This window comes from Pseudophryne corroboree, chromosome 9 (genome assembly GCF_028390025.1).
Source record: "Pseudophryne corroboree isolate aPseCor3 chromosome 9, aPseCor3.hap2, whole genome shotgun sequence".
In the NCBI taxonomy this organism is placed as follows: domain Eukaryota; kingdom Metazoa; phylum Chordata; class Amphibia; order Anura; family Myobatrachidae; genus Pseudophryne; species Pseudophryne corroboree.
The window spans coordinates 417,802,897-417,826,264 of NC_086452.1; the positions used below are offsets into that span (position 1 = coordinate 417,802,897).

The window sequence follows — 23,368 nt, forward strand, 5'->3', positions numbered from 1 at the left end:
CAACGGGACCAGCCAAGTGCAGACCGGAACACTTACATATTTTCCTTGACACTAAGTGAAACCTGTGTTTGTTGGACACAATAATGTACAATTTTGCTATTTGGAAAAGTGGGATTGGCTGGTCCCGTTGTCTCATCTGGGGCTGCCCTCTTCCCAGCGTCACCCGCCGCCACCCCGTTGACTCATCTGGGGCTGCTCTTAAAAAAAAAAACACCCCCTTTGCCGGGCAGACTTCCGCGGCATTAACCACCCCCCACCCCGCTGTTTTTACAATAGTGGTGGCTGATAGTGCCCCCCACTTTGCCACTGGAGTTTACTGCTGCGACATATGCAGTGAGAGCAGGGGCTGCAGCAGAGGTTATGCCCTCTTCCCAACGTCACCCACCACCGCCGCTGACACAAAGGGAGCTTGGACAGACAGCACCAGCGTGCTCAGGGGAATGTCTGTGGGCTGCAGCACACAAACTTTGTCTGTCACAAGTAATGAGGAGGGCACTGTTACAGCCAGCCAGGCATTAAACATAAAGAGCCTTATCATGTACAGCCACCACATCCTACCCGATCGCTGGCCACATCCACCACTCTGTCCAAGCAGGAGGCAGTTAAGTGACCGGCGGTCAGAATACCGATGCCGGAATTCCGTCCCCTTACAGTCATGAATACCGAGCCCGCAATGTGGCTAGCGCAGCGAGACGCAAGGGGCTTCGTTCCGCTCCCCCCACCCCTCCCCTGTCGGCCATCTGCAAGCCAGGATTCCGGCATCATGCATACCCAACCCATCCAAGCTCCCCTGGACCATGCAGGGAAGAGACTGGTGTGAGCTTCCAGAGGAGCGGGACCCATCGCTTCCACTCAGGCTGCCCGTCCGTCCTGTGTGAGCCTGCTATCAGCATGGAGGGAGCAATGGTGGCTGGGACCCAGGAGCTGTCTAAGAGGAGATGAGATCCATTTTCAGCTTATTCTAATGTCGCCGAATCCCTGCCACTCCCATACTGCCCACTTCTTCCCACCACTACTCCCATCCTGCCCCCCGTCTATTACTTCCTGCCTGACCCCTACTCTGCACTACTGTTACCCCAATCCTGTCCCCCACTTTCCACTACTACTCCCGGTCTGCCCCCCTGCTCCTCCTCCCTATCTCTCCAGTCTCCCCCTATTCCTCCCGTTTCCATATTTCTCCTCTCTCTCCTATCTCCCCATATTCCACCTCTCCCCTACATTTATAAAAATTGACAATATATTAGCCGCCTGCTCATCATAAGTTTGATGAGCAGGCAGGCTGTGGGCAATGGCGGCAGCATCAGACTGAGATGTAGATTAGCAGCTGAGGGCCGGGCAGATGATGGTGGTGATTTTGTAGGCCGTTGGCATGGGCAGCACCCATTAACAGCAGCAGTATTGGGCATTGGCCCTGCGGTGGTTCGAAACATTGGCGGGACTCGACGGACATTATGCCTCACCAGCCACTGACCTCACCGCACGCCACTGCCGTCCACCATGCGTAGTACGAGGGTGCTTCTAATTTTGGCAGTGGTTAAGCGGAGAAGAGTGCGGCTGCTGTAGCGTTCTTAGGGCAATGTTCCTGAATCTGATGAAGAGTCCAAGGTTTCTGCTCCTGCCAGTGACTTTCATCAAGGAGGCATGGTCCCTGTAGCCCGTCGGCTATCTATGTACACAGTGTTCCCTGTAATCCCGGTTTACAATGTCTACTCTGGATTTTTTGCTATTGATATAAGTGTGATCTGATTTATGTCAAGTTTCATCAGCTGTTAATGTAGATTAGTGTGTATTCTTGTATTGGCTTCTATACACCTCTTGGGATAATTCATCCACAGCCGGAAGCATATGGTCGGATCTGCACTTATTTAGTGCGAGATATCTGTAGTACCAGCCATACTACAGATATATGAAAGGCTCCTTTCCAGGGTTTATGGATTGCTCAATTATACATAACTACTGAATCACTAAGGTAAAAGAAATACCCTAGAGCCTTGCCACAATTATAGAGGTCATATACAGTGGCTCCTAGCAGCCTCACTGGGCATGTGATGTACAAATAGTGACTCCTATTTGGGATGTGAGATTGTTGTGTAATTGGCATGACAGCCTGTAAATGTAACACAAGTCAGAATCCCGATAATGCCACTGTATTGGAGCTCCTCAGTGTAGGGTAGGGGTTTCTGTTCAGTGTGTGAAGCTGTGTAGAGACTAACTCACTGCAACAATTAGCACTGCCGGGTCTTTTTCCAGTATCGCCTACGATTTGTAAAGAAGCCCACTTGCAGTGCCGTAAGCCGGTGCATCGTTAGACACTACCATCGGTCGCACCATCGATACCTGCATCATCCCTAGGACAAATGCAGCTTCTCTGTTGCAGTATGGCAGCCTGTGGGAGCGGCAGTGCGTCTATGAACGAAGCCACTTTCAGCATCAGGCCCACGTCCGCTTCGCCACCCCCCTGTTACATCCCAGGAATGTACCAAAAGTCTAAGACCTTGTGCGTCTCGTTGCTTTGTGCGAGTCAGACTTAAAACATCTTCCGTTTGCATGCGCCATTGACACTACATCCACCGCTGAGTCAGGACCTTAGAGGGGTTTTTTAAGATATTCATGTGTTATTGCTGGGAAATGCGATTTAGATTTCAGCACGAGACGGTATCTGTAAGTGGGATTCTGCTCTGAATACCCATTGGATAAATCCGTGGCTTTGTAGGCTGCCATATAAATTAGATTTTCCCCAAAGTCACTCCTGAATAATCATTACTACTTTACACATACAACAGTTACCCAGGGTATTAGAGAAGGTATAAAGTTATAAATAGAAGTTACTTTCCATGCATTAGAATTTGCCGGCAAATAAGAGCCACTTGGCCATCTAGTACCATGTACAGACGCACACACTAGGATTAATCTTTTGTCAGGAGCCAATTAACCTACCAGTATTTTTTTGGATTCTGGGAGGAAACCAGAGCACCTGGAGGAAACCCATGCAAGCACGGGGAGAACATACAAACTCCACACAGTTAGGGCCATGGTGGGAATTGAACACATGAGCTCAGTGCTGTGAGGCAGTAATGTCACCGGTTTGTTACACCCTAAGGAGGCCTTAACCTATGAGATAAAAGTCACCATCAGACAGACCAATTATCTAACATTGCTATACACTATAAGATAATGGGTCTCTCTGTCTGATGGTGAGTATATGCAAGCAAATTATTACATTTGTCAGGCATGCTTGAAGAATTTATATAATTCACTGACCAAGCCAATAATTTACACAATTAGAACCTGTGGGGGGGTTATGGCACCGCTACCCCACTGATTAATGCCGTGCTTGTGCCATTGAAAAGCAGGGGTGGGGGGCGTGGCCTGACTGGAGAGGAAGCAAGACGTAGGGAGCTCCTGCTTTCTACAATAGTTATTACTGCCCTCGTCACTTCCTTTGCATCCCCACTGCCTTTTCTTGCTTCCCTGTGTGCCCGGGCTTCTCGGTGTGTGGCCGCGGCTTCAATTTATCCTGTATGCCCAACGCGGGACTCTGCTCGGCGCGGATCCCGTTTTGACTCACCGGACTTTGTCTTCCCTGTACTCCCCCACTCTGCCGGTGTCCTGTGGACAGCGGGAGAGGCCGGGCGGTGACGCAGTGCCACGCTCTTCACACTCTGTCTGCCACTGCATGTGCTGCTGGTGGCCGGCGTCTCCGGAGGTGTCCTCAGGTTAGATGGCACCCAGCCCTTGCCTCACCATACCTCCCTGTCTCCACTCCTCCCTGTGTTCTCTACCACCAGGAGTTGAAGAGGGGAAATCTGTGTGGAGCCCTCACCTACTAATGTGGTGGCTGTACCCCTGATCTGCACGCCCATCTGGTACATGTGTGTATTCTGCAGGCTTTCATTTTGCAGCCCATCATGTCACTGCCTGTCACACTACTACTACTACAAATGGGAGCTGCCCCTCTCCTGTCTAATATAATCTCTGTGCCTTGCTCAGGGCTACTGTTGCCTATCTCATATTGATTATAAGCACTCCTGGGACTTTGCTGATCTCTACTACCTGTGATTAGCCTCCATTGTCATTATCAGTGACGTCAACCCTCCTATGCCCTTCTTATCAACTTAGTCCTCTCCAGTCCAACACCACAAAGTGAATTCCATCTCCTGTACCCCCCACATCACCCCGTACGTGAGAGGTGGACTGTCTGCTCTTAGTCACTTATAAATCTCTGTGTGCCGTAGTGCATGTTGGGTGATGCTGCTGGTCGGATTATCGTGACTTCAGAGGCACTACCTCATTACTACTGTTTGTGACGCTTCCTCAATTACGTTGTCCGATCTCCCACGTTTACTGGCAGTGTTATTTGTGATAACGGATATACACAGTTGAATATTTCTGTCGTCCTGGTGGATTACAAATGCACTCCATTCTGATTATTGATCCTGCGTAACTACATGATGTGAGTTTACTATGTCCGCAGCTGTGATGTTACATTTCTCGTGCACCCAATACTAGTGGAATATCGTTACCTCGCTTATGGTCTCCTGTACCCATACGTCATATTATGGACAAATTCCTAAACTCTTCTGCACCGAAATCACAACGCTATAAGAGTGGGAGTAAACGAGGGAAGCCATGTCCAGATCCTACGATACTGTTACTTGCTTCAGATTGCTTGGCTACTGCGGTGGACCTCCCAGTTAATATGCCTCCAAAGACTCCTCCCGCTCCCCCTTCCTACACGGAAATAGTGAAAGCAATTTAAGAAACCTCTACGGCAAACTCAGACGGATAAATTTATGTCTGCTGTCTCGGACCTGAAGTCGGAACTGGGTTCCATGTCGTGCCGGATATCGGTGAATGAAAATAGGATTGGAGTGAATATTAAGGAGATCGAGGATCTTAAGGAACAGGTCGCCTTTCTCTCCTCTTCTCGCCAACATATGATGATGCGGATGACATATTTTGTTTCCAATCCTCGTACTTCTATCCTGGCTATTTTTGACACTATACACTGCTTTAGTACCTTTGCTGGCTATCGAATAAATGTTCATAAATCTGAGCTACTCCCCCAGTCTAACTTTACTGACCCCCTTCTCTATGCTGATTTCTCTTCCCAATTCACATTAACACCTACCAAATTGAAATATTTAGGAATCTATATCCCATTGCAACTTCACCAGTTATATTCATTAATTATACCCCAATTATTCAAACAATTAAAACGCATTTGGAGAATTGGAAAGATCTTAAGCTTTTATTAATGGGTAGAATTGCAGTGGTAAAAGCTATTATTATCTTCTCCAAACTAGACTATTTGCTCTAAATGCTCCCTATCATGATTACTAAAAAGGATTCCCTTCTCTGTTCGCAATTATTTTCGAGATTCTTTTGGAAAAATGCTAAACCTCGTATGCCCAGAGCCCGTACTTACGTCAATAAACAAAATGGCGGTTTGAGTATGCCCAACGTGATGATGTTTGCCAGGTCGGCACTTTTCAAAGTCGCTTCAGACTGGCTTCTCCAATCGGGTATATTTACAAATTTAGAACTGGAAGATATATTGTTCTTCCCATATTCGCCAGCGGCATTGCATCATACCCCCCTGTCTAAACTCCCACAAGACTTCAAGAATAATATTTTGTTTTCAGAATACCTATAAGGCCTGGCTCTCTATTCATAAGTTTCTTGGCAGTAACCCTTTTGAGTCGCCATATATGCCTTTATGAGGTAACCCTAATTTTCCCCCATCATTAGATAACAGACTCTTTTACACATGGAAATGCTGGGGAATAGTTGCCATTAAAGACGTCTCTGATCCTGGTAGACAGATGTTTTCTTTTACACAATTACGGGATAGGTTTTCATTGACTCGCTCTCACTTCTTCATGTATCTTCAGATGCATCATTACATTCGATCCCTCATAGACCCACTGGGTAAGGTGTTACCCACTCGTACAGTGCTCGATACCCTTACATTTTGTGGATGTAACCCATTCAAGATTAGTTATCTCTACAAGGATCTAATAGAGGTGTCTGCCCCCTCTTGGTCCTCTCTTTCCTCAACCTGGAAAAGGGAAATTCCAGAGGCACCCACGATGGAGGAGATATCTGCAAATACTGAATCGGTCTTGAAAGCACTGAAATCTGCTAAATTACAGGAAATACAATTGTGGGTTATAAACAGGATGTATGTGTCCCCTTCTCAAAGAAAACACTTCCATCCTGAGGAATTAGGTCTTTGCCCTAAGTGGAATGAGTGGAGCTTCCATCACACACAACCTTTGGTTTTGTGGGAAAATACGAAGATTCTGGTATAAAATTCTTCGATATTTACACCATTTTCTCAAGGTAAATCTCCCTAGGAAGGCCGGACCACTTCTGTTTGCAGATTTCTCGCCCTGGGTTTTGCAGTTTGATCTCTCCCCTGTGGTTCCCTTACTAACGGTTATGTTCACGGTAGCGAAACAGGTTATATTACGGCATTAGATTTTCAAAATGGCTCCAACAGTCGGTGAATGGGAATCAGCTCTATTGGATGTTCTCTTTTGTGAGAAGTGCATGACCACTTTCCAAATAGATAAAGGAGTGGTACTTTTCCATAACAAATGGGGTGTCTGTATAGATAGCATGCCTTTGGATACTCGTAATCGTATCTGGAAGGTCTTTCAGAATACTTCATGGTATTTAATAAATCGTATTGCTAGTGTTATTACTTGAGAACTTCCTGTTGATACTGAATGTGTGTTATATAGTTACTCCCTATAAGGGCTCTGTATCTCCCTTACACACAGCGTTTAGAGTCTTCTCCAAGCTCCCACTTTGAATTTAAAAAAAAAATATTTCTTCTTTTTTTGTGAGGAATTGAGGTTTAATCTTACATACCCTACCCCAATGTTTTTCTTCTTTTTTCTTCTTTTTCTTTTTTTCTTTTTTTTCTTTTTCTTCATTTTCTTTTTCTTCTTCTTCATCTTTTTCTTTTCTACTTTTTTCTTTTTCTTTTTTTTCTTTTTCTTCTTTTCTACTTTTCTTCTTTTTTTCTTCTTTCTTCTTCTTCTTCTTCTTCTTCTTTCCTCTTTCTTCTTTCTCCATTGTATTGATTGATATGTCCTTTGTATTTATTACTTTGTACTAGGTGGGGTGTTTTAACGCCTCGGTGTGTTCTGTGTTATCCCCATTCAACTGTGTTTGAATTCTTTTCTTTCTCAAAAAAACAAACAACCATGTACAGCCGCTATTGATTTTTTGTTAATATATTATGGCTTTGACTGTATGTCTTTGATACGTGTTTTATCATGTGTGCTTTTGGTCATTTTCATTGTTATGGCTGTCTAATAAAAACTTCTATTTAAAAAAAAAAAAAAGCAGGGGTGGGGTGCGTTTCACCGCAAATAAAGTTATCAAGCCCCCCACCCCCAGGGGCTGGGAGACTGGTCTACTCTCTTGGGAATATGGGTGAGCTCCTTTGAGTTCTCGCAGACATTACGGGGTAGTAGGTAAGTATGATACTATCCTACATACCGCTCGTTGGGATCCTGACTGTATCAATACCGATGCCAGAATCCCGACGAGGGTACTATACCGCCGCCAGAATACCAGCTATATTGTTTCTGTGCAGGGTAAATACTGGCTGCCTAATTTTTTCTCACTGCAATTTAGATTTCAGTTTGAACTCACTCCACCCAAATCTCTCTGCACATGTTACATCTGCCCCACCTGCAGTGCAGCATGGTTTTACCCAATTGCTTGCTTTTTTTGGTTTGCTAACAAACCTGAATAAGGCCGATTATACACAATACCATATATGGAGAGCCACACGTCTTTGATTATTTTAGAACCAGCAACTCGTGATCCAATTGGCTCAGTAGACGTGGCATGCCGTGCACGTGGCTGTCCAGTCTTATGAAAGCACGGTTTAAGGTTACCGGTTATACAGTAATAATTGTAATGTCGGCCACGTGGGAAAACGGCACTAAAATATGGCACACGCAGCAGAAAATAACACTCTATCCTCTGTCAGGTGCACAATGAGAACGTCATGTTTTGTGCTGTCGCAGTCAATTTGTCAATGACATTAGTTCTTCCTCTAAAGAGATTTTCCCCAGAAACACAAGCTGTTAGCATAAGCATTTGTAAGTGGTCTTTGGGGAACGACTTCCCGAAGCCAAAAGCTTATCAAAGGCTTCCTCTGTGCTTGTCTTTAAATATAAGCAAAGAACTCGTCTATAGAACATCCTGCAAAATACAGCACACATATGGGAACGGGGAGCAAATTCTTCCAACGCTGTATTACTAATTACTGTGTGTTTTATGTTTGCTTAACATCATCTAGAACACTGTCAAGTGGATCATTTATATTTAGTATCATTAAACTTGATCTGTCTTCTACACACACACTGGATGCAGCCAACTTGTGGACTGAACTAGTATTCAGCATATGAAGTCACAAAGAGCAAGTGATGACAGGTTTGTTTTTATCCTTTTTTTGGAACTATCGACGTCACGGAGGCATGAGGCACCAAGTGCTTGAAGCCTCATACCTCCGTGATAATAATAATAATAATAATTTTATTTATATAGCGCTCTTTCTCCAACAGGACTCAAGGCGCTTTACAGATATCAAAAACAATGCACATGATACAGAGGATTTGAGTAATACAACAATAGACAAGCAACACAGACATAAAAGAAAACCTTAAGCACACAGAAAGCATAATGCAGGATTGGTGTAGGCATTTTGGGTAATAACTTCCAAGGGTTGTGTATTCCACCCTCACAAGGTACCAGGTGCGGCAGCCATCTTGGGCGCTCAGCGTAGGATTACCCAGGGTGGAATAGTCCACCCCTAGAAGAGATGACACAAAATGGGGGTGATTTCAGAGTCCTACAGTTCAGAGTAGGGTTCCATCAAAACCATCAGGCCTATGTATTTTTCATCCCATCCACAAGTGTACCATATGGGGCAGCCATGTTGGGCGCACTTTGAAGGTTACACTGTGGGAGGTGAGCAATAAAAGGGCCAAGTTCATATATGGGAAGACTGATGCTTATGTAGTAGTATGATGTACCCTGTATGTAGGGCGCAATGGCAAGGAGTGATGTCTCTAGTTTCTAAAAAAAAAATCCATATTGTGTGTCCAGGTAATTAGGACACACAATACTTATTAACAAAGCTCAATCATTTTCTTTTCACAGATATATGAAGGAATACAAAAGCATTAGTCTATGAAATACGTAAACTACACTTTTTGCCAGGCGACAGTGAGGTCAGCTGTTTTGTCAGCCGAACCAGTATTTGTGAGAATCATTGGGAATCAATGACCTTACCCTAGTGGTAGGCTGTATTCTCGTACATTAATGGTGCAAAATGGCTGTTATGTCACTTATTCCTAGTGGATTTCTAGGCATAATTCTACTTGTTCAGCCCAGGAAATGTCTACCTCCGTTGTGTGCAGTGAGATCATGACGGGGCAACCCATTTCTGGATCTTTGTCTTTGTTTGTAAAAATAGATTACCAACGCTACTACTGAAGGGGTTGGGTATGAATTGCTGGCTTTCGGGATGCTAGCATTCAGGAGACAGACATTGGCATCCTGACAAGGGGTAGTAAGTACATACCCTCCAACTGTACCTTTGTGACAGGTACAGTACCTTTCTTTTATGGTCTGTACTTGCCAAAAAGGGCTTTGTACCGATTTTTGACTCTCCAAATTTCCATTGAAACTATAGGAAAGGGGTCGTGGCCATGCCCCTTTACCAGTGACCACTCCCCCTTTACTAATTTGTACCGGTTTTTATGTGTAAAATGTTGGAGGGTATGTAAGTAGTCTAACCGTCCCCTTTCCTTCCCCCGCCGCAGCCTAACCCTACACCCCCTCCCCCCCAGTGGTGCCTAACCCTCCCTCCTCGCACCGTAAACCTGACACACACCCCCAAACCCTGACTTTACAACCCTTGGGAGTTGCCTAAACCTAATCTCCCCCCCCCCCCCCCCCCCCCTCCCCAAGCCCTGGCGTATTACTTACCGCCGCCGCTGTCACGACAATTGGGATCCGGCGTTAGTTTCCTGGCCCCTTTCGGGATTCTGTCATCTACATTACCTCTTATGTCGGAATTCCAGCACCATTATTTCTCTGGCTGGGTCCACAGGATTATCCACAGGATAACATTGGGATATTGTCGAGCGACAGCGAAAATGGCACCAACACGGTCATATATATATATAGTCCCGCCCACTGACTCAGTCAGATCATTTTTTTGCTTGGTGCGGCAGGAAGCCGCATGGTCACAGGGCTGCTGTGAGGGCAGCCTCAAGCTTTTATTATTTTATTTTTATAGACTTACTATATTGTTTTTGAGCGACTTATCTTAACAACGTCTTAAACGCATACTAGAAAGAGTCGCTCCAACAACTCCCCACCGGGTCGCAACAACGCTTACCTTCGGGTATCAGTGCTGTCTCGACGGGCGTCTGTGTCGGATGTTCTAGCAGGTCCAGCAGACGTAATCAGGCTAAGCCGGAGCATGGGGAGACGGTGAGTCTATGGACTTCCTCTTACTAGAGGGGTCAGGACACAGCTACACTGATTTGGGGGAGACTACAAACAGTGTGTTGATGCGCCGAACATCTAGAGTGCGATAGCGCTACGCTCCGGGGATCATAGGTGCCAGGACTAGGTAGAGGCCGCGATCCTGGGAGTTTAAGTCAACAGGGGGATTCAGACGCTCTCCTGGCCGTCCCTCCTCCGAGTTCATGGCCAGTTCCCGCGTGTTTCTCGTTCATGAACTAAATGACCTCACTTCCGGCTCAGACGCTACCACGAGGGTACTCGGTCGCAGCTTAGACGCTGCGGTTGTGTACACTGGAGATAAACCCGCCAGACCGAGTCGCAGGCCTTAGCGTCTGCATACACGTGGAAGTCGCTCAGCGTCCGTGTCCGTTGGTGAGCGTCCGTGTCCGTTATCCGTTATCAAGAGCGGCAGTGTACACCAGTAGCGTCTGAATCCACTCAGCGTCTTACGAGCGTATTTGCTTGGATATGGAAGTGTGGTGAGTCTCCCTGTATCCCGCTCTCTGGAGGCAGGGTATACAGTACTAAAAATTCTCTCTACTTCTTAGTATGCATTGTTAATTTTTAGTACCTATTGCATATGAGACCTGTATATTACTGTGTTTTCTGCATGCTATGTTGAAAAAAGAACCAGTTTAAAACAGAAGTACAATTTTCCTACTTATGTATAAGTTGTTATGGAGGTTGTATTCTCATATGGCAATGTCTAATGCTTTAACATGTGACTGACTGCTAGTATGTGTGCTGACTTTTCTGTGTAATGTCAGTCCTGTTCTGACCCTCAAATCAGGTGCACTGTGGTCAGATTGATCTCACCTCTGTATACTGACATATAGGGTGATTTTCAGTCACAAATTGTGTAGTCAATAACAGGTTAATACCATGTCTGTGAGCGGCAAAAGTGATGAGGAAAATTTATCAAGCACTCCTACAGCCCTAACATGCTTATCTTGTAAGTCAGGGGTAATTGATACGAAACAATTGGTCTCTTATGAGGGTTTGTTTGCAAACTGATTCGCTTTTCAGCGAAGTAAAAAACATGAGTTGGTTCAAGCACCAACAGAGCCACCATGGAATATGTTCGCAAAGACTCTGTCTTCAATAGCGGACAGGTTAGCTCCGGTAGCACCACCTCAAGGGTTAGGTTACACTATGAACCCATACATGCAGCTCCCTTCCTATGGTTTGGTTCCGGTAGCTGCTACAAGCAACCAAGGGGCAGGTAAGACTAAGACAGAGGCGTCTGTGTGGCAGACTACACAAGATGATACATCGGATGATGATGATACAATAGATTCAACTCCGTATGATGATCAGTCGCAGAGCTTTAGTTCAGAAGATGTAGCTGAACTTATTAATGCTGTAAAGGCTGTTCTCTCGTTAGAAGAGCCAGCCAAGACAGTGTTAAAAGCAAAAGCACCTGTATTTAAAAGAACAAAATCAGTGAAAGATGAATTCCCAGCGTCAGATGAGCTGACGGAAATGATGGAGCAGTCTTGAGCAGCGCCCAGTAAAAAGTATAAGATTCCTAAGAGATGGGATTCTTATTATCCATTTCCTGCTGTGGATTGTTCGAAAAGAGAAGTTCCTCCAAAAGTAGATGCACATGTTCTGCGACTCGTGCATAAATCTGCTTTACCACTGTCATCTACCTCATTGTATGATGTCACAGACAGAAGGGTAGAGAGCCTGTTGAAAAATATTTTTTCTCTAGTAGGAGCAGTGGTAAGACCTGCTATGGCTTCGGCCTGGGTAGCAAAGGCAATGGGCGAATGGATAGAGGAACTAGAGAATGACATCCCTTCTCCTACTAGGGAGCGAGAGGATCGTTTTTGCCGTTTAAGACAATCTGCCCAGTATTTGGAAGAAGCAGCAATTGATGTAGGTACCGTTGCTTCTAAAGCTTCAGCCTTGACAGTAGTCGCTCGCAGAGCAGTTTGGCTACGGACCTGGAAGGCAGATGCGGAGTCCAAGAAAGAATTGGAAGCATTGCCTTTTGTCGGTAATATATTATTTGGAAAACCTTTATCGGATATCCTAGAATCAGAGGCTGAATCGAAAAAGGTCAGATTTCCGGCTGCTTGTAACCCTAAGTCCAAGGGTTTAAAATTTTGCTCATTTCGTTGGCAAAGCAAAGCGAAAGCTAAAGAGGAGCCTAAGCAACCCCAGTTTAAATCCAGGGGTAGGAAGCAGTGGGCTAGCAAAAAGCCAGCTTCCAAACCTGAACAGAAACCGTCAGCCTGAAGAGACGGGCCTCCGCCTGGAGGATTCCAGGGTTGGGGGCCGACTCCTTCTTTTTGCACACATATGGCAACAGTCAACAGCAGATGCTTGGGTGCAGAAGGTAGTATCTCAGGGGTATGGGTTCCCATTCAGGAGGCAGCCTCCTCAAAGATTTTTTTGCACCAGCCCGTCTCGTATATAGAGTCGAAGGCCAATGCCCTGCAAGAAGCAGTCCAAAAATTACTGCAGTCAGGTGTGATTGTCCCAGTACCTCCATCACAAAGGGGACAGGGGTTTTACTCCAATCTATTTCTAATCCAGAAACCAAATGGGTCATACCGACCAATTCTAAATCTGAAAATGTTGAACAAGTACATATGGATCCCGAAGTTCCACATGGAGACGTTACGCTCCATAATGTTGGCTATGGAACCGGGAGATTACATGGTATCTCTGGATGTACGGGATGCTTACCTACATGTGCCTATAGCACTATCACATCAGTGTTACCTCAGGTTTGCCATCCTCCAGGAACATTTCCAGTTCCAAGCTCTGCCGTTCGGGCTAGCTACAGCACCCAGGGTATTTACCAAGATCATGGTGGTTATGGCAGCTTGTCTGCGCAAACAGGGGATAAGAATATTCCCATACCTCAACGACCTGTTAATCTTAGCACAGTCGCAAGATTTACTGTTGAGCCATCTTCAACAGACGATAGTTTGTTTACAGAGACACGGGTGGCTCATAAATTGGGAAAAGTCGTCCCTGAATCCGTCTCAGTGGATGGTTCATTTGGGGGCCATATTGGATTCAGACCTACAGAAAGTTCTCTTACCAGAGAAAGATATTGACTATCTTTTTCTCTGGTAAGAGAACTTTCTGTAGGTCTGAATCCAATATGCAGGTCATGGCTCAGGAAGCGTTGCAAGCCCAGACAATGTCAGTCCATACAGCAATGGGTCTGATGGTATCAACCTTCGACATGGTGGAATATGCGCAATTCCACTCCAGACCGTTGCAGCACCTTATTCTGACGAAATGGAACGGAAATCATCAGACGATAAAGAAGCAGATGATAAAGATTCCAGTAAATGTAAAAAGGTCTCTAGCGTGGTGGCTACAGACAGACCATTTAAACAAGGGGAGACCCTTTTGGATAAAAGAGTGGCAAGTCCTGACAGCAGATGCCAGCCTGCAGGGCTGGGGGGGCGGTACTCGGAAGCCTATGGTTCCAAGGAAAGTGGACCGCAAGGGAAAGTCGCCTGCCAATAAATCTGTTAGAAATAAGGGCCATTTACTTGGCTTTGGTTCAGGCAAAGGACAATCTACAAGGAAGACCAGTCCAGATCCGCTCAGACAATGCGACGGCAGTAGCATACCTCAATCATCAAGGAGGAACTCACAGCAAAAGTCTGATGGAGGAAGTAACTCCCATTCTAAAATGGGCAGATCTCCATCTTCCGGCATTGTCAGCAGTATTTGTCCCGGGTGTACTAAATTGGGAAGCGGATTTTCTCAGTCGGCACACCATTCAGGAAACCGAATGGGCACTACACCCAGAAGTGTTTCAGACACTGGTGAACAGATGGGGTCTACCGGAGATAGACCTTATGGCGTTGCATCTAAACAACAAAGTTCCGAGGTACGGATCGAGAACAAGGGACCCAGGAGCGGTCCTGGTAGACGCACTGTCAGTAGAATGTAGGTTTCAGCTGGCATATCTGTTCCCTCCAATATCTCTGTTACCCAGAGTAGTGAGAAAGATAAAACAGGCAAAAGGAGCAATCATTCTAATAGCTCCAGCTTGGCCAAGAAGGCATTGGTACACAGATCTGTTGAGAATGTCCGTGGGAGCACCGATACTGCTCCCTCAACGTCCAGATCTGCTAATGCAGGGTCCTTGTTGTCACAGTCATCTGGATCGCCTGTCTTTGACGGCGTGGCTGTTGAAACCTCTATCTTAGAGGCTAAAGGTTTTTCGAAACAAGTAATCCAAACTATGCTTAGAGCAAGAAAGCCTTCTTCGGCTCGTGTGTATCATAGAATATGGCAAGCCTATATTCATTGGTGTACTGGAAAAAATTTAAATCCGAGATCTTTTAAAGTAGCTAGGATTTTGGATTTCCTTCAGGCAGGATTGGATAAAGGGTTGAAAGTTGCTTCCTTGAGGGTCCAACTTTCAGCGTTAACTGTATGGTTTCAGCGAAAGATTGCTGATTTACAGGATGTACGTACATTTTTTCAAGGAGTAGTACATATTCAACCTCCATTTGTTCCTCCTGCAGCTCCCTGGGATTTGAATTTAGTTCTTAAATTTCTCCAGGGTCCTTTGTTTGAACCACTTGAGAGAGCAGATCTTAAGTGGTTAACGGTTAAAGTTCTTTTTTTACTGGCAATGGCGTCAGCCAGAAGAGTGTCAGATTTAGGAGCATTATCATGTAAGTCTCCTTTCCTAAGTTTTTTTCCAGACAGAGCAGTTCTCAGAACGAGATCTAGCTATCTTCCAAAGGTGGTATCAAAGTTTCACCTGAATGAAGAGATTGTAGTCCTAGCTTTTCAGGTATCAGGACTATCTGCGGGAGAAGCGTCGCTGGACGTGGTCCAGGCTTTAAGAATCTACATAGATCGTACTAGTGCCATCAGGAAAACAGATTCTCTCTTCATCCTCTACGGATTCCATAGAAGAGGATGGCCTGCTAGTAAACAGACGCTGGCGAGATGGCTCCGAATGGTAATATCAGAAGCTTATTCTCATGCAGATCTCCCTATTCTGGCTAATGTCTCTGCACACTCTACACGTAAGGTAGGTCCTTCTTGGGCAGCACAACAGGGTGCTTCAGCAGAACAGATATGTAGGGCAGCCACATGGTCTTCCATAAACACATTCATTAGACATTATGCCTTGGATACTTTTGCCTCTCATGACGCAGACTTCGGGCGAAAGGTCCTCCTGTGCAATCAGGAGCGTCCCCACCACTAAAATGGCTTTGGGAATCCCAGTGTTATCCTGTGGATAATCCTGTGGACCCAGCCAGAGAAATATACGTTATGGTAAGAACTTACTGTTGATAACGTGATTTCTCTTATGTCCACAGGGATCCCACCCTGATGCATCTGATTTGAGGATCTAGACAATCACTAAAACCTCTTTCTTCTTGTATGGAAGGGTGTGCATGTGTGTTCTTATCGCCTAAACAGGTCTCTGCCTGATGTTCCTGCCTAAAATCGCTGTGGAAAGAACTGGTCTGACTGAGTCAGTGGGCGGGACTATATAGTGGAGGCCCCAATGCATCCTGGGAGGCCAGAAAGCTCGTGACCGTGTTGGTGCCATTTTCGCTGTCACTCGACAATATCTCAATGTTATCCTGTGGATACCTGTGGACATAAGAGAAATCACGTTATCAACGGTAAGTTCTTACCATAACGTATATATTTTGTGCGCTGTTATCCTGACCGTCGGGATTGTAACCGCATCAATACTGTACTTGTTAATGACTGTTTATAGCAATAATATTCTTATACAGTTCTGCAGTGTAGACTAATAAAGCAGACATGGCGGGAGAAATCTATTACAGTATATTTACTGTACACTGCTCATTTCCCAGTATAGTTAGTAATCGTTATCCGTTTTGCTTATCTGCAGGACATGAGGTAACTTCAGCATATGCCTCTGCTGTACAACGGGAACAGGGAACAGCATATGCCTCTGCTGTATAACGGGAACAGGGAACAGCATATGCCTCTGCTGTGCAACGGGAACAGGGAACAGCATATGCCTCTGCTGTACAACGGGAACAGCATATGCCTCTGCTGTACAACGGGAACAGGGAACAGCATATGCCTCTGCTGTACAACAGGAACAGGGAACAGCATATGCCTCTGCTGTACAACGGGAACAGGGAACAGCATATGCCTCTGCTGTACAACAGGAACAGGGAACAGCATATGCCTCTGCTGTACAACGGGAACAGCATATGCCTCTGCTGTACAACGGGAACAGCATATGCCTCTGCTGTACAACGGGAACAGCATATGCCTCTGCTGTACAACGGGAACAGCATATGCCTCTGCTGTACAACGGGAACAGTATATGCCTCTGCTGTACAACGGGAACAGCATATCCCTCTGCTGTACAACGGGAACAGCATATGCCTCTGCTGTACAATGGGAAAAGGGAACAGCATATGCCTCTGCTGTGCAACGGGAACAGGGTACAGCATATGCCTCTGCTGTACAACGGGAACAGGGAACAGCATATGCCTCTGCTGTACAATGGGAAATGTTGGGACTCCCCTTCATTTTTTTTTTTTTTCTTCTCAATTTTGTACCTGCAAGTGAACTCTGGTTAATTCGGGTTTATTAGTACTGAAATTCGTATTTTTACCTTTGACTAGGTAACCTTATGGCATTCAGTGGAAAGTCATTTCCAGTATTTGGTGACTATTATAGTCTATCACTGACATCATTGCTACCCTACAGTATTGTAATTATATAGAGGGGATTATAGGGCAATTACAGTATTCTTATCTCTTGTAATATTATAACTTTATTGATAAAGAACACTTCACATTGGAGAGTTGAGACCTGCGGTTCCATGTCATCTAGAGATTCCAGTCTAGTTTTGATGCCTGAGGCCCAAAACCATGAAGAGATTTACTGAGGGAGTAAAACTAGTTTCCCTGCTTTAGTCTGGCGGTCAGAATGCATTTAACTATTTAGTGTCTTAACATTTTAGTGTTTTGTTTTTATTTTTCAGTGAAGTGTATGTTCACTATGTGCTGTGGATGCAGTCATTATGTGAACTGATCCAAACACTTTACTAGAAACCAGTGACTTAATAAAATAACAAAAAGGGGGCTGGGTGGGTAGGGGTTTGAAAAGTTTATCCAATCCTTTGGGAACATCCCAAAACCTGAAGCTGGGAGTCAACCATCCGTTTAATTCATACGTGTTCAGCACTATTGAAAAGGACAAGATTGGGCAATATATAGCGTTACTTAAGGTAACTGGGCGGACTGTTAATCCCACATAATAACCTTTCCCTAAATAGCGAGTTAAGTGCTTTTTAAGCAAGCATCTGAAAGTCCATATTCTCAACTGTCAGTTATTTTCTTTATTTCAAAATCTCTCTGGAGGGCAAAGAATGGCTGTAAGTTACACTCACAGAAAACTGAGCTCAGTGGGGTGTTCCAAAGCTACTCTGCTCATTCAGGGGCCTATTTGTCAATTATTATTGGAGATATCTGCTGCCTCCATTTTTGGCTGTGAAAGCAGCCCTCATAGAAATCTAGGGGAGGCGCTGCTTTGTTGCCATTGTAGCCTATAGGCTACACTTCCCAAAAAGTACCGGGAGTGGGATCCTTATACACATCACAGGGATGGTTTCCTTATGCCGGGTAAGAGAAAAACAGTAGACTATCCCTTACGCACACTGGGGGTAATTCTGAGTTGATCGCAGCAGAAACTTTGTTAGCAGTTGGGCAAAACCATGTGCACTGCAGGGGAGGCAGATATAACATGTGCAGAGTGTGATTAAAATAATACAAAAATATATACAATGTGACAGGGAAAAACATAAGTGTTAATAAAGTGTTTGGGTGTGCCGACCTGAAGCCGCCCAGCCATACCGACACAGGGGCCACCGCACCCCATAAATAATTACACATATGTCTGGGTCTAATAGCCCAGTGTAAGGCCAAATGATAATGGCTCCTACAGCATCTGATAGCCAGCTTACCTGGAGATACCCCTAACTTCTCCAATGTCACTCTGGAGTCAGCAATCCCTCCTAATGCTGACCCATCCATGCCTCTCTTAATACAATGCACATTTATTGGCAAGCTGCTCAATCAGATTGTGATGTCACTCAGGTGCTAAAAGGTAGGGGTAATTCTGGGTAAGAGAAAAACATTAGGCTATCCCTAATGCACACTGAGTGAGAAATAATGGTTTCCTTATGCCATCTGATACCCTGTTCACACTGCACCAAAAACCCGGTATCGACCCGGTATTTTGCCGGGTCAACACGGGTCACAGTGCAGTGTGAATGGGTCACTGCTCGCCTGACCCAGTACTTCAACACGGGAATAAAGAAGGGTTATACCTGGGTAATTTTATTTTTATTGCCGGGTCGGGAAGCCACCCCGTTGACATTGCACAGGTCCAATGCTGGGTCACATCCGGGACAGACCCGTATCCAATTCCCGGGTGTGACCCGGAAAAGGCAATGTTAACGGGGTATAAATAAACAGAGCTTTAAAAGAAATCCGCCCCCGTTCCTGCACATGTTCAATAATACATCTGGGCAGTAGATGATTTCTTATTGCCGCAATGCTCTGTTTATTAAGATGGCATAAGGCTAAATACTAGCAATATGATATATTAACCCACATGGGACATTTTATATCCATTTTATAGATTTACTATTGTAACTTTAACACTTTGAATTATCTCTATAAACTTTTTTCTTTTTTACATTCTTCTACTTTGTGTTGGGGAAACAAACTTGCAAGGCGTTGTACAACTTACATAGAAGGAGCTTAGGAGGACCTCAGAAGAAATAATCAGTACAGATTCTGCATGGCCTCATTTTCAGGAAGCCTTCAATTTTGGAAAGGTAGCAGGAAACCAAGTAAAAAAAAAAAAAAAAATATATAGATTTTTTTTTTTTTTTGTAAGGCTGCTTTTGTAGAAGAATGGAAAAGTGTTTTTCACTCCAGAAAGACAAATGATTCCAGGAAGTTTTTGCACTAAAAATGCAAAGTCATAGCAACTCGCCGAGTAAACGCTGGGGAGTAACCCTAGTCATTTTTGGAGAAAATATATTTCAAAAGCAATAAAAAAAATTGAAAGGTTCATTTCTGTGACATTTAGCCAAGTCTTATGCTTTGGAGTTTCTGCGGACAGAGAAGTTATTCAGCAGCTTAACGGCATTGTTTTACTAATTGCGTCTCTATCTTCTGTCATCCACTTCCTTTCCTTCAAGGAAAGCCAGCTCCTGCTCAGTGTGTATAATGGAGGTGATCACATCGAGAGGATTAGAGAGATACTTCTATTACTTTTTAGCTACACCATTAAAGTAAAATGGATGTATGAAGGGCATGCGTTAGCATCCCAGCAGTTGGGATGTCGGCAGTCACGTGACTGACGCCGGAATCCCGACACCACTGGGAGGTCCGGCCCGGAACACCGACCGCAGACATACTGATGGTATCATTTCACTTTTAGGGTTAGGGCCCAGGGGATCCCTTGTCAGCATTATCAATGTCAGGATGCTGGTGTCGGTGATGTGACCAACGGCATCCTGATAGCTGGGATCCCATACCGAACCCATATGAAGTTAATTTCATACAAAGGCACCACAATCATCTTGCATCACTATCACAGGAGCTCCACATCACCACTGTGTGCTATAGGGGGACTCTGCTCTTTCCACTATATAACTCTCAGTCTGTGGCCTCCTGCTACCTCTTTACTTCATGCCTCTGCCACTGTCTCTATCACATGCAGCCCTGTCCTCACTAACACATCATTCATCTCATGATATACTCTGTGCTGCTGGGGCCTCTTTTGCTTCCACTATATAACTCTCAGTCTGTGGCTTCCTGTTGCCTGCATTTCCCTCCTCACATCATGTCACTGCCCCTGTCACATGCAGCCCTGTCCTCACTAACATCACTCATTCCTGATGTACTCTGTGCTACTGGGGACCAGGGGCATCACTATGGTCTGTGACTCCCGGGCGGTGTAAATACCCCCCTCGCCATGTTTGCTGACAAAAAAGGGTTGTGACCTCGCAGCCTGACCCCGGTTTTCATCACTCCAGGGTTGCCTCTGGGATTGTTTGGGTGTAGTGCTGGCTCCTACATTGTGAGAGGAGCCAAGTGCTGCACGTAAATGTTACAGTGCAGCACACGGCTCGCTGAGGAGGAAGTGTTGGCATTTTGGTGTTATCCCTGAGGGTGATACCCAGGTGCTGGCCGCACCCCTCTAGTGTCACCACTAACCCAGCTTTGGTCACTATATAACCCTCTTCACTAACACACATCACTTATCTCCTGATATACTCTGTGCTGCTAAAGGGACTGCTCTTTCCACTTTATAACTCAGTCTGTAGCTAACGGCAAGACTCCTCCCCACATACAGTTTTGATACATCTCCCCCCCACTGTCACTGCTTCCAATAATGCACAATCACACTCATGGAAGCTGCCTCCTGCTAAAATACAAAAAAAAAAAAAATCTCCAAGTGGAGGCAGCCATTTTGTGGGTTGAATCAACAAGAAAACTGTGGTAACAAAGACATATTGCAATCCATGTTGCATGATAACGTTAAAATAGTTATTGTTATACTGCCTACTTATACATTTACAGTCGATATAGTACTGACGTGTATAATTTTATTTTTTTCAATTTAATAAAACATAGGTTTAAGTTGCAACGTACATTAGTGTTGTGTCTTGGTTACTGGGGGAGCATACTAGAAGTTGTAGTTCAACAACAGCTGGAGAGTCACAGGATTCCCAAATGTGACCTGGAATTTACTTTCTGTGACCCGTTACATAAGTTCCCATCCTTGAAATCAGCCAGTTTCATGTGATGTAAAACATTCGATAACTTTTTTCTTTTTCTCTTTGTTTTTTTTTTTTTTTTGTTTTTTTTTATATTTCTCTTCTGTTTTCCATTCCAGGATCTCTGGTCATGGAGGCAGAGCGCTCCGTTGGATTCTTGGCAGTCTGCAGTCTGTGGAGCTTTTGCAGGTGCAAGGGATTATATGTTAAACTGAGGAAGAGGGGGGGGGGGGGGGAGAAAAACCTGAGAGGCGAGGATAGAAAATAATAAGAAAAAAAAACACTAAAACCATATCAGCTTTACCCGCACGGCATTTCTTCAGATTTGTTTACAGCGCAATAACTGCAGTTGTTGTTTGGTGTTAGAGGTCACTCTAGAGAAGGGATAAAAAAAATTTAAAAAAGTGTACAAGGTTGAAAGACAACTAATTTGTTTTTGACAAATTTGCCTTGGTTAAAATAGGAGAGGTGTCAATCATCCCGCCCTGCAATTTGCAGAAAAGCCAAGAGAGTACACTCCTGTGAGAGGAGAGGACACTGCAGCTGTCTGCCCGGAGCTGCTCTTCAGGGCTTTCTCAGACTCCTGCAAAAAGACCATGATTCACAGCCTGTGTGACAGCCCTGACAGCAGGGCAGATTAACTGGTGTCATGAGAGAAGGAGAAATTTGTTGTAAGCGCCTACAGGCTGAAAAGCCTCCTCTGCAGCAGCAATGGAGGACAGAACATCTGGGCAGCGTGAGGACCGTGTGGAAGCAATAAACATGAGATCATTTAGCACAATAATTATACACCGCAAGGATTGCCTGATAGCCTAGTGGACGTGTGTTTAGACAAAACCAACCAATCCCAAGCATGCTGTCATTAGTCTAACTTTACACTTGACTTAAGATGATGCATGATTGGGTGATATGGGTTACAGCTGTTTTCAAAGCATACCTGCCACCGTTAAAAAATGGGAAGTCAGGAAAACGTAGCCTCACCCCCAATCTGTCCAACTCTGGCCCGATCCATTGTTTATTAAGACGATATCCAGTTTCTGGTCTACTTTGCCACTGTTGTGGTCAGCAAATTAGGACGATCCAGCCATAATTGGCACATATAGAAGGTCTTCCAGTAGCACGTCCCACGATTCCTGTTTGCAGCTGCTGCACATTCTGTGCCCAGAGGAGGAAGGGAGCACCAGTGAGTGTCAGCCGATCATCTATTATTTTGACCATCCCCCGACCACCAGCCTAGCCAAACATGTTTGCGTCTGCATGCTTACGCAGTTCCGTGAACATACCCGCACTGTACACTGCCTATATTAAAATGCGCTCCCCCCCCACTTGCCCCATTCAGCTCTAATCCTCCCAAGGCAGTCTTATTTGGTACAGTGTGTAATTCAGCATGGATACATATATATGATAGCACTCCGTTTATATATATATATATATATATATATATATATCTCCTATATAATAGCCCAGATCTGTGACTGTTTGCCTCATTTGCTAACGCTCGGCGGAGTCACAACACTGGGCGGAGTTAGTCAAATGAGTCACAGATCTGGGCAAATCTATAGGAGACTAGGAGCAGAAGCAGATGGTATGGGCATGGTACAGGCAGGGGTGCATACCTCCCAGTTTTCTTTAGGCAGACAGGGGTGCATACCTCCCAGCTTTCTTCAGGCAGAAGGAGGGACACACGCACGGTGTAAAGGGGGCGTGGCCAAATAAAGGGGTGTGGCTTCACGGGAGGACCCACAATCGCGAGCTACGCCCCTGATTTCGTCAGTGAGGGGGCATGCCCAGTGCTCTGTGAGCTGCTGGCATGCCCCCAGGGGCGGATTATGAGTCCGGGGGGCCCAGGGCACTTGAGACAGGGGGGCCCTATGTCATTGCTGTGCCTGCTGTGGGTTTGGGGGCGTGGCATAATCGCGCCCGCGTGGCCACGCCCCTTATGCAACTTCCGGGATATTTTTTTTTTTTTTATGGGATTTTGGTCCCTCATCTAGGGGTAAATCCAGAGGG

The 23,368-nt window shown here is 45.2% G+C and overlaps 1 protein-coding gene across 1 annotated transcript in view; it reads left to right on the forward strand.

Moving 5' to 3' along the window:
- Positions 1 to 23,368, forward strand: part of SLC25A26 (solute carrier family 25 member 26) — a 386,727-nt gene that overhangs the window by 339,954 nt on the left and 23,405 nt on the right. Inside the window, exon 7 of the mRNA XM_063940924.1 lies at positions 21,478 to 21,547. Coding sequence (XP_063796994.1) covers positions 21,478 to 21,547 — 70 coding nt within the window. The remainder of the gene's footprint in view (positions 1 to 21,477; positions 21,548 to 23,368) is intronic.